The sequence below is a fragment of the Ceratosolen solmsi genome, unplaced genomic scaffold (genome assembly GCF_000503995.2).
Source record: "Ceratosolen solmsi marchali unplaced genomic scaffold, CerSol_1.0 scaffold45, whole genome shotgun sequence".
Classification (NCBI taxonomy): Eukaryota; Metazoa; Arthropoda; class Insecta; order Hymenoptera; family Agaonidae; genus Ceratosolen; species Ceratosolen solmsi.
The window spans coordinates 1,140,604-1,152,483 of record NW_011948436.1 but is presented as its reverse complement, the minus strand read 5'-3'; the positions used below and the strand labels follow the sequence as shown (position 1 = coordinate 1,152,483).

The following is an 11,880-nucleotide window of genomic DNA, read 5'->3' as shown; positions in this document are numbered from 1 at the left end:
AATGATTAAGGCAAATATTTTTTAATTTTAAATTATACATAATTTTCAACTCTATTACAATAGATAGCTATTATACTAGAATCATAGGTGTTGAAAAATGAAAGAGATCTCAACAACATTACCAAGTTTTTATAATATATTTATTGTTGATCATTCATAATTTCGGCCTACTTATTATTATTATTACAATTTCCGAGAACTATTTATTTACTTTGCCACGTCAATATTTCTGCAATCGTTTATCAATTTACATTGCTTGAGTTAACACATCGATATTGCATGATTCTCATCTTTAATTAAAAATTGTATTTCACAATTTTAATAAAACGTACCTCACGGACCCCTAATGAACATTGGAGGATGACTTTGTGAAGTCGTCGCTGACTAGCTAAAATTGTGCATCAGGTACCGTAAATATATGATTCCATAGTCCCAAACAATTAGCCAGGGTATAAAGCGCAATAATATTGCAGAAGCCGTTAGTCACTATCTAAATCACGAAATACTTTTTCATACATTTGGTACATTTTTACCCTAACTTTCTTAATTCAAACTGGCAAAGAGAAAGCGCTACTAATTAGCCACTAGGAAGATGATAAATACCATACAATTGACTGCTATTTTAATCAAGTATTTTTTATCCAAATGAGTTTAAAAAATGTAAAATATTATGTTGAAAGGAATGTTATGAAAACATTAAAAAATATAAAGAAGATAAATGTGTTAATCTTTGCAAATCCACTATTTTTATAAACCAATTATCCAAGCATAATGTATGTAATAATCATGTACAAGAGTCGATTAGTAGATAATATAATATTAAAGACCGCTGAATAAGATAATGTTATGCTCAATAACTCTTACATTTATATGAAACTGATATTATTATATTCTTAGTACTCTATATATGTTCTTATACTCTTATATACACAACCACACTTAATTTTCAACGTATGTATTCAATATAACCAACTTCTATTTATAAATTAAGGATATTAACACTTGATTCGGAAGTTTATTTGAAATAGATAGAGTACCTTGAAAACTAGGTAAACTATAATCTGATTTACGATTCATAGCTTCAAGAAGGTAAAATTTTGAAATAAATACTAATTTAATTTAAAATCACTTTTATATCTTCCATATAAAAAAAAAAATATATATATATATATATTTAAAAATTTCAATGCTTTTTTTAATTGAATTATCTGTCACATACTTAATGAAGATTTAAAGAATTTTAATTCTTTTTTAAAATAATCTATTTAACAATATGAAAATTATATAATCAAAACTAAATATAAAATATAACTATATTTTCAATCGGTTATTTTAAAATGAATTCGATTGATCAAAATTACATTTATAATAATCTTTATCGTTTCAAATTCGACATTTAAATGAAATAAATAATTGACATACTAAATATTCTATTACAATATTTATTATTAAAACATGAAAATCATATTGTTAACACTTGTATTGTATTGTAAATGGATTTATAACAGTCACTACCATGCCACTTTTTAAATATAATGTAAACAGCAAGTTTCATTATTGAAAGGTTCAGTCGAGATTTTATATTAAATGATTTGTAGTAATTTAATTATTATTTTGGAAATATGATTTTTATAATTTATTTAAGAAATATCCTAATCTTAAATAAATATTTATATTTTGAATGTTAACGTACTATCTAAATATATATTATATGCGATTGAATAAAAATTCTAATAAACTCAGTCAAAAAGAAATGCAAAATATTTATAAGTAAAATTTTCAATTCGCTCGAGTCAGCTGTGAAAATATTAAAATATATATATATATATATATAATTCCAGAATTTCTTTAATTAAGATCGCTTAAGAAAGTCATACGAGATTGCATTTAGCAATACAACCGAAACAAATCTTCTATCACTAATACAATAAAATAAACCTTCTCAAATACTATGTGCAACAATCAGAACTTTAGCGATATTGAGAAAACAGAATTATATCGAGTAATCGACTGAAAATTAATTTCTAAAATTCTCTTAAGCATGCATTAGGTAAAATATTTCATATACCTCTCCAAAAACATATTTTCATTAATTAGTAAATAATAAGCAAAAAAATAAATAAATAAGAATAATGATATAAACTGCTTATAACATATGAGTAATAGGGAGAAATTTAACGAAGTAAAGCTTTGAAATGTACAATGAAGACTTTTTACTGGTCGCCTAGTGAGAAAAAGCAATAAATTTGCCCTGAAAATGTTAATACTTGTCAAAGTAAGCGTTTCATTGCATGTTAAAAACTTGCGAACGGTTGAGTTTCTTTTACGTTGGTATACCTAAGAAAATCAGTAGGAGGTCCATGGCGTGCAGGAAGTTGGCTTTACCTGTTGTAAGCGTGTGTGAATGGGGAAATTTATTACTCTGCTATTCTAAAGGCATTATATATGCGTAATTAAACTTCATTCTTCGTAAACTACGTATCATCCACTAAAACTATAAAAGCACTAAGTAATTGGTGCTCCAATAATATTTTATTAAAGATTTTAAAACAATGCAGATAATAATGTATTCTCTTGGAGTTCTCTTTAGGTAGCGAAATTATAATAATTATATAAGCATTTGAGTATATTCAATGTATAAATTTATAAACAATGTAATATATCGTTATTAAGCATTTCAGAAATCATTGTTTTTATTTTTAATTTATAGCGATGAATGTTGTTAATTTTATAATTCCTATTATTGAATATAAATTGTGATATAATTATATATCATATTATACATTTGATTTATTATATAATCTTAGAATTATCCCATAATTATAGAGAAGAAATTTGAATCGTCCAATAAGAAGTATTTTACATTTCTTTAAATTATATAATTATAAATATTCAACAAATTATTAGCAAAAATTAATTCAATATTCCTGTTCACTTAGAACATAATTCATTCATTCATTCATTAGAACATAATTAGTTGAACAAATTACATTTTATGTTTTGTATGTTCCTAATTTCATTTTCTAAAGTTTCTTCAAATGTAAATAATTTAATGAAAAAATCCTGCTCTATACTTAAATAATATAAATTAAACATTAATGCATATTATTTCAATCAAATGGAAAGTAACCATCCAACTTGTCCTATTTAGACATTTATTAAAATCTATAATTTGATAGTAACAAGCAATTAACTTACGAATAATTAAAGACAACTCAATTAAATAAGTATATAGCATTACGCTATCTGCTCTTAAATCACATAATTATATATATATATATATATATATTTTTTTTTTAATTTTTTAAATTCTTTATGAATTGTAGCGTCGCAATTGTATTTAATATTCGTAGATGAGTATTAGTAGATTTATAATATTATATGGCATAGTTTTATGTAAAGATAAAAAATAAAATTATGTTATTTTAAATAATAAAAGTAATTTAGTATGTGATATTTTCCTAATTTTATGTTTTGAATAAAGCGATATATTATGACTATAAGCTCCTCTAAATATCTTCTAGTCTCATATAATGATAATAAAATTTTCTTAAAATTTATACATAAAATGGCATGACAGGCACTTAAATATTAATTTATAATATGAAATATCGAATAGAGCAACATTTTTACAAACTCATTTATTAAAACGTTTAATTCAAATATAATCAGAATAATTTAGCGATTGTATTTTTAATTATGAAATGAATAATTTTCATTAAAATTTAATTAAGTGAAATAATTTGATTATTATTAATCGTTTATGTTTTTATTGAAATGTTCATTAGTTTTATGTAAAAAGATAGTGAATGTTACTCATTATAAAATGGTTTTTAGTATGGTCAAAGGATTTAAAGTACGATTTACCGTATTTTGATAAATTTGTTAATGTGATATAGAAGAATTCGATTCGTCGCCCGGCATTTTTATCGTAATATGCTTAAATATGTCGCCACTTATTAACGAACGAATGTCATTAAGTATTAATTTAATACTGTTAAGAAGTATAATTATTGTAAAATAAATATGTAATAAATATTTTGTAACTAAACTTTTATAATTCGCTCTTAAGATTTTGTAAATGTTACTGGAAGTTTGAATGGAATGTAAATTGTATTTCATCGCGTAACTCAATGAAAGAAATTTAAAGAGTGTTCTAAAGAAATAAATCATAATTATAGGAATTTCTTAAATCAAGAAGATATATTTCAGTTGAAATAGAATTTTAAAATATCTTAGTCATTCAAAAAGTAAGCTATGCACACAACCTAATTGGCAACTAAATATTTTACGGTACTATAAATAATGACAAATTGCTGACGGAGTGTATATTTATTCAATTGTAACAAAGTCAAACCCCACAGTTATGTAGTAAACTAAAAGGAAGCGATTTGTCGTGACCCGATATTCACGGAACATTGGAATATTCGCACACGCTTAATCATCATCATCATCATCGACGATGCATATGGTTGTAATTATTATCAATGAAAATGGTCCGTCGCTACCAGTTACATCGGTAATTTCCTAGCGGCTCCGGAAAGTCACCACGAAGAAGACGACAAACTATAAATAACATAGACATGTACAAGAAGATAGATAGGTAGAGGGACATTTATTTAAAGACATACGTCGGCACATATCGGCACACTATTGATAGTCAGCCGAGCGCAAATCCTCCGAGACCCCATTGGATAAACGTCGGAGGTGGCTTGCAAAAATTTGCCGTCCCCTGGAGAAGAGCGCGTCACCCTAGTTTTTTTCTTTCTTTTTTATTCTATTTTCTTTTTTCTTTTTTTTTTCTTTCTTTCTTTAACATCACCTCCTCGTTTTCATCATTTGGAGGTCACTTTACCGACTGTGTTATTTATGTATCGCGCAATGAGTCTTGGTTCACCGGAGGACCTGTGCCGATAATTACAGGCTGATCGTCGTGTAATCATAGCATCCATACTCCAATGCACTTTGTACATACTTTGTATAATATGGGCCTCGTTAGCCTACTGTCGCCATGACGATTGCTCTTCAACTGTAAAAGTCTATACGGCCGGATCGTTTCGGGGAAACTGCTAATACTCACGTTCCTCCCGCAGCCAAGGACCAGAGCTGAGAATCCTTGAGAGCTAAGCGGCCCTGGCAGAGTCCGGAAATCCATTTGCTCCTCGCCTTAGCGGATTTCGTATAGCGAATAATTTTCATTCATTTAAGTCCCGTAGAGACCCTTGGCGCATCCAATTAAATTTTAATTAAGATTTTAATTAATCGGCATCGTATCCGCCAAGCCTACGATAAAAAAATATACTGTTTATTATAATACGGCGCTGCATGGTATCGTAATTTTTTACGCCTAACGTTATTTCTCGCATTCTTATTTCTCGCTGCAAACGTTTCATTTAAATATAAAGTAGGATGATCGCATTTGGGTCGGATATCGAATGTAGATCAAAAACATTCCATCAAGCTTCGCTCGTGAAACTTGCCTGCGGAATAAAGATGTCGGCAATAAAAATTTCCAGAGACGAGGAATTTAGCGGCGTTTAAAGACTAAAATGAGCAAATTGCCAATTCCTTGTTTCATTGGGGAGCAAGCGAAAAGACTCGATCCAAAAGCCCAGAACACTCGGAGAAAATACAATTGGCGCTCATAGCCAATTTTACTCGGTAGATTGAAAGAGCTCGTAAAAGTAAAGAAAAATTAAAACCATTCTCATTAAATTCATATTTGCTATAAATTAAATTAATCAATTATCATCATAGTCTGTTATTAGATACTGGAAATACGCCTTAATAGCCTATCGTTCTCAGTGTCACGGGCACATGGAAAATAAGAGCAACATAACACGTCGATAATATCTATATATATATAAGTGTAGGCAATAATGGACAAATAGATTGGCAGTGGACAGGTCCGATTTATATGAGCGCACTGATTATAAAGATGATGCGCCATCGTTCGTCAGGCAATGCAAAATTTACGCAACAGTTGCCTTCCTCGGAATATCAGCGGCTGACGCATGTCACGCTCGAGCCTCTCAAGTGCTCATCGAACGGCATAACGATATCTCAAGGGTAACGGGCTTAGAGAGCACGCTGGAGCCCCCGATTACACGTGCAATAACACTCGGGCGGCAAAGTCCGCGGCGCGGGTCACTTCAAGGTCGCCGCTGAAAAACGGGAGCGCGAGAAAGCGAGTACCGGCCGAGGGAGCAAAAAGTTTTTAGCGCGAGTGCCGCCGATACATATCCAGGCTAACGAGTCTCTCTGGGACAAGGATGCCGGAGTAGGGAAGCGCTTTCCGGGAGCTGCGGCGAGGTGAGCGTCGCCGGGTGTGCGGCAGTCGTCTTGGCGCGAGCGTCTTCCAGCGGGCAATGAGCGAGCGTCGGCTCATTGGCGGCCTTATCGCCGTCGTGTTCCTCATCGCGAACCCTGGTGCAGCCAACGAGAGCAGCGACGCTTACCTCCGCAACGTCGTAAGCGAGTTGCGACTGATGAACGAGCTCCCGGCCCCGGCCGTGCAAGATAGACGAGCAACCGCTGTACCCATACACGAGGAATATGATCATCGACAGCAGCAACTAGAGCAGCAGCAACAGCAGCAACTACAGCAGCATCAGCAGCAGCAGCAGCAGCAGCAACGGCAGCAGCAACAGCAACAACTGCAACTTCAGCAACAGCAGCAACTTCAACAACAGCAGCAGCAGCAGCAGCAGCAGCAGCAACAGCAACTACTACAACAGCAACAGCAACTACTACAACAGCACCAGGTATTTCTCAAAGCCTATTTAATAGGGGTGGGTGGGTGGGGGAAGAGGTGCGAAAACGCGAGGATAAACATTATAGCTATAGCATTGATCAACAGGTTACCCCGAGGAGGCCCGAGGAGACGGTCCTCGGCTTCTCTCCCACGGAGCTCGCCGGCATGTACACGAGGGCCATTGAGCGGGGCACTCCTGTCAAGTACGCTCCTTTTATAAATACGCTTAATCAGCAGATGCCAAATGTGAGAGGCAGGTACGAGCTTACCGAAGTAGCTGATCGACCGCATCCTGGAGATCTTCAGTACGCTTATTACTTTTATCCGCTACAAGCCTTTCATCATGAGCTGACTAATCAGCATGGATATAGGACAGTGGTATGGACATTCCTTAATTGCACGTTTAGTAGGCTCTTGCAGCCTTAACCAATTGGTTATCTTCAAATTTTCTTCCGTTTATCACGATTTGAACTCGCCTCTCTGTATCAAAAGTTATATACTCACCGAGTAGTTGCAGTTAACTCATAAAAAATTACTTCTACAGCATTTATTATACCGATAAGTACACATTTTCCATATGCTCATCAAACACGAACAAAATATGAATATACATAAAGCCTTCCTTTCATTTAACTATAAATTTATAATAATAATAATAACGAACCGTGTAAATCATAATTTGACCATTCGTTCGGTTAACTATTTGCAAATAATCGAGCTTGATTTAATGAAAAATTTTTAAGCGCTTGGTTCATTAGCTGCTTGGAACTGGTATGGGGCTTTTAATTAACGTGGAAGAAAAATTACATCTTTGCACGTCATGAAAATCAGAACTGATTGCTTGGCTTGTACGATTGATATTAGTAACGGTAAACAGCCAGTCTATGGCATCTGCGTGATATTAAAAAAAAAAAAAAAAAAAAAAAAACTCTATATTGATAAATGCAAATTAGATTACGATCAAGATATATAATTGTAATAAAGTGCCGCATACGCTTTCAATTAATAAGAAAATAACAATAACTTATAGTGCTTAAGTGACTTTTACGTTATACAAAAACTGATTTTCTTAGATGGGGCATAATTTATGTGTATCAAAAAAGTCGCAATTAAAATAAAAGCAGGTGAATTTCATCTTTACAATTAATTGGAAAATAAATCATTATGCAAATCGAACGGCTAGTGCCAGCTTGATTGTATTTTACTAATGTTTATGTTTACGTTAATATATATATATATATATATTACACAATTAATGTATAAAAAGACATTCAATTATTAGTAAATTTAGATTAAAAGAAAATAACTTTAAGAATTAAATCATAAGGGTAAAAATATAAGAAAAAAAAGTATCTATTATGCGCAATCTTAAATCGTCTTACTCTCTAATTTTAGTTCGTAAGTCTGCTATATAATCCACTGACTCGTTTTGAATTTAAATTAGTTATAAAAAAAATTTAAATATTCAAGATAATACAATAAGAAACAAAAAGTTACTAATATTAATATAACTCAATATATCTAAAGAGCACTTATTTGAAGAAAAGAACATTAAATAAAGTGTACTTTTTGTTAAGGCTTGGAAAAATCTATTTAAAATTTAAAGCACTTTTAGATTCTTTCGTTTAAAATGCGCCATAAATTAAGCTTTCAAAACTGTACACCTTTTTATAAAAATTCATATATATATATATATATTATCAGCTGTAATAACTTTTAGCAAAAATGTTTATACGTATTAAATATAATGTACGATAAGATCTGAAAATATTGCAAATCCTAGCAAAGTTTTTCTAATCTAAAAAGTTGAAATTACCATTACTACAGAACCTTAAATTGGCTAAATTTGTTAAATTTCGATTAAAAGATTTCTGAATATAAAGTATCCTTGTCCGAATGAACATTTTTAAAATGGCTCCATGTGGTAATAAATTTTAATCTGTATATACGAACGAGTGATAGTTGTCAGTTTAGATGACAATAATTTGAAAAGCTGATTATAAAATACATAATTCATATTAACTTGGGAATTATGAACTAAATTTGATTATATAATTTATTTAAATATTGTATGTATATGTATATATATATATATATATATATATATATATCAAGAAACATTATTCCGTTAAATTTTAACTACATCCCCGAAACATTATTAAGTCGCGGTATAAGTTTACGTATATAAGTGGAAATTTTATTTAAAACATCTGAAAATTAATAGCCATTACTTTAAAAACTTTATATCAAGCATTTTAATAATTCTTCAATGCCTGAAAAAAAATACAAGTTGCTTTATCTATCTATCTTCAACGTATAAGTCATAAATAATAAATGCCAAATGTTAATATATCAACTAATCGATTAACATAATTTCTTCTAAGCAAACAGGAAAAAAGGATATTCGAGTTTTGTTTTGTTTTAGTCATATTCTAAATTATCTACTAATCGCATGAAATTAGAAAGTAATATTTCCATCATTATAATACATAATAATAATTAAATTCTTACGCTTGAGAATATATAATAGAAAATTTTATAATTCAATTTGTTGGCAAAATGAAAAACTTAGCCCCACTACTGTGTGTACAAAATGTGTAAAAAATGTGTAAAAAAAAAACTTATAAATACGGAATAAACATATTTATTCTATCGAAAAAATTTATTCTGGTTTTTAAAACGGAAAGCTTACATGGATATTAGTTTTTTTTTTATTAATGTCTATGTTCCTGCAAGGAAATGTGTCAGGCAAAAGCCTTTATCCGTTATACGTGATAAATGGTAAGCAGTAAGCCTAATCGAGCTGCTAGCATATCCAAGTAACTTTCTATCTTATTGGAGATGAAAATTATAATCGTAAACCTAATCATTGAAGAGCATTAGATTTTCGTACGTACTTATGTGTTCATCGTCTAAACTAATGGACGAAACTACTGTAATTCTGCTATAGAACTACTGCGAGAGCATTGATGCAATCATCTCCTGGCAGAAACATAATTAAAGTTTCTAACAGAACACGTAATTTCTACCGCACAAATTACGATGGGTTTATTACTGCAGACATTTTTTTGTAAACAAGCAAAACGCACACAAATAACTATTTTACGTGTAGACTTTTTGCGCTATCTAATCTCTCTCTCTCTCTCTCTCTCTCTCTCTCTCTCTCTCTTCCTCGCTTTCTCTTTCTTTTGGTCTCAATTTGCATATTTAAGATCCTCAAGGCCTATTATTATTAATTTACATTAATATTATAAATATTTATTATTGAAAAATGTGCAGACTTTTAAAATATATTTATATAAAAGAAAAACATCTAATAATAATAGTCTTATATACTATCGCATCACGATTCTTGAATGGTACTTGTAAGAAATCCTAACAGTATTATTCCGATGAATGAAATAATAAATTATTACTTTTAGTATTTCTAAACTTCTGTTTCTTTTACTATTTCTATAGTCAAGAAAATAATGCATAATTTAAATTTATATATTAATTTACAGCTATATCGTTATTCGATATATATATATATATTTAAATTGATTATATAAAATACGTATAGCGTAAGTTAGTAAGATTTAGAATGAAATGTGATGTTATTTTATTTTTTTCAACATCCTTCCTTCGGTGGAAAATAATTAGTTCACAGAAAATTTTAAATAAGACAGAGTACAATATATGATGATAAAGTATAAATATTATCAATTTAAAATGGAGATATATAAGATATTTTTATCAATCTTACATTTTAATATTTTAAATGAATTTGAATTTCCGAAGCATAATTTTAAATAACCAATTTTATATTTGAATATATATTTGGTAAAACAATCGCTCAAAACATATTCTATATAAAAACATTAAATATTTTAGCTAGAATAATCAAAATTTGTGAAGCATAATCAAATGTAAATAAATAGAATTTAAAATGATTTAAAGGAATATATACATAAAAGTATGGAACCTTGATACTTAGAATGTAAAATATTTTAAATTTTAAAGAAAATCATTCAAGCGACAATAATATAGTATATAATGCAAATATAATAGAATAATGAAATATCTTCTATATAACTGTGTAAAGAGAACGCTAGGTTAAAAAAAAAAAAAAAAAAAATACCGGTTACAAATTGCAAATTTTTCTGAACAGCAATACAATACGTTAAAATTAGTATTGCAAAATATCTGTGTTATATGCAAAAATGACACCATTTTTCTTTTCAGCCCAATTTCAAATATGACTCGGTGCCAGCTAAAAGCAGTAAGAAAGATATGAATGCCATGAATCCGTTACTAGTAGGCATAAGCAGCTTCATGGGAATGGCTTTATTTTTTTTGCTCAGTTTATTTTTTTATCCTCGATTTATGCACTTTATGCATTTTCCTTTCTTCAATACATCTAGGACTATTTTTCAAAATGAACTCACAAACCTCACGGCTTTTGTCACTGAAGCTATAGATTACTATAATAAGAACATGAGAAAGGTAATGTTTTTCTCAATAATTTGTCATTAACTAACTAACTTTAAAATTATTTGAAACTTTATCAATTAATAGTTTTCTTACAGGGCTCAAAACGGTCATCTTTATAAAATTATGAGATCATAACACAGGAGCATTTTGTTCGAATGGCCATTCTAAAAATAAGCATTGTAATTAGTTATTGGTTAATCAAAATTATTAATCGACATCATGGAACATTGTTTAAATGTTTGTAAGAAACATAATTTCAACTTTTTCAATATGCTTTACGTACCTTAAGTGTTGAAAATAAAAATTAAATGAGCAAAATAACACATCATGTTTAATGTATGAAATAAGGAGAGTGAAGGAGTAACAAATTTATGTAAAACATTTTATATTTAGTGTCCAGTGTTCAGTTTTATTAATACAACTCTTCCGGGTTCTGCCTATTCGCTGTATTTGTATGTATAATTTTTTATTTACAAAGTGTCGAGAACCGTTTTTAAATCCGATCCACTGTCTTCGTCAGTCAGATAATTACAGTCCCACAATGGCGCATACAATAGAATGAAGCTAAGAAAATAAAACTAGCGTATAACGATAAATTTGATAGTCATAAAAATTACATGTAAAAACTTTCTTATACTTAAATCACGCTAACA

The 11,880-nt window shown here is 29.9% G+C and overlaps 1 protein-coding gene across 1 annotated transcript; it reads left to right on the top strand.

Moving 5' to 3' along the window:
- The first annotated feature begins 6,368 nt into the window (after positions 1–6,368).
- On the top strand, positions 6,369–11,536 carry LOC105365140 (uncharacterized). Its single transcript, XM_011503234.1, has 4 exons — positions 6,369–6,470; positions 6,860–7,132; positions 10,979–11,239; positions 11,323–11,536. The coding sequence occupies exons 1-4, from the start codon at positions 6,369–6,371 to the stop codon at positions 11,344–11,346; spliced, it is 660 nt and encodes a 219-aa protein (XP_011501536.1). The 3' UTR covers positions 11,347–11,536.
- Positions 11,537–11,880: the final 344 nt, after the last annotated feature.

Bases quoted from the DNA above. Each gene is read 5' to 3' on its own strand.
- LOC105365140 (XM_011503234.1), top strand. From the start codon at position 6,369: ATGAGCGAGCGTCGGCTCATTGGCGGCCTTATCGCCGTCGTGTTCCTC. The intron at 7,133-10,978 runs GTATGGACATTC...TTTTCTTTTCAG, and splicing joins AGCATGGATATAGGACAGTG to CCCAATTTCAAATATGACTC. The intron at 11,240-11,322 runs GTAATGTTTTTC...GTTTTCTTACAG, and splicing joins ATAATAAGAACATGAGAAAG to GGCTCAAAACGGTCATCTTT.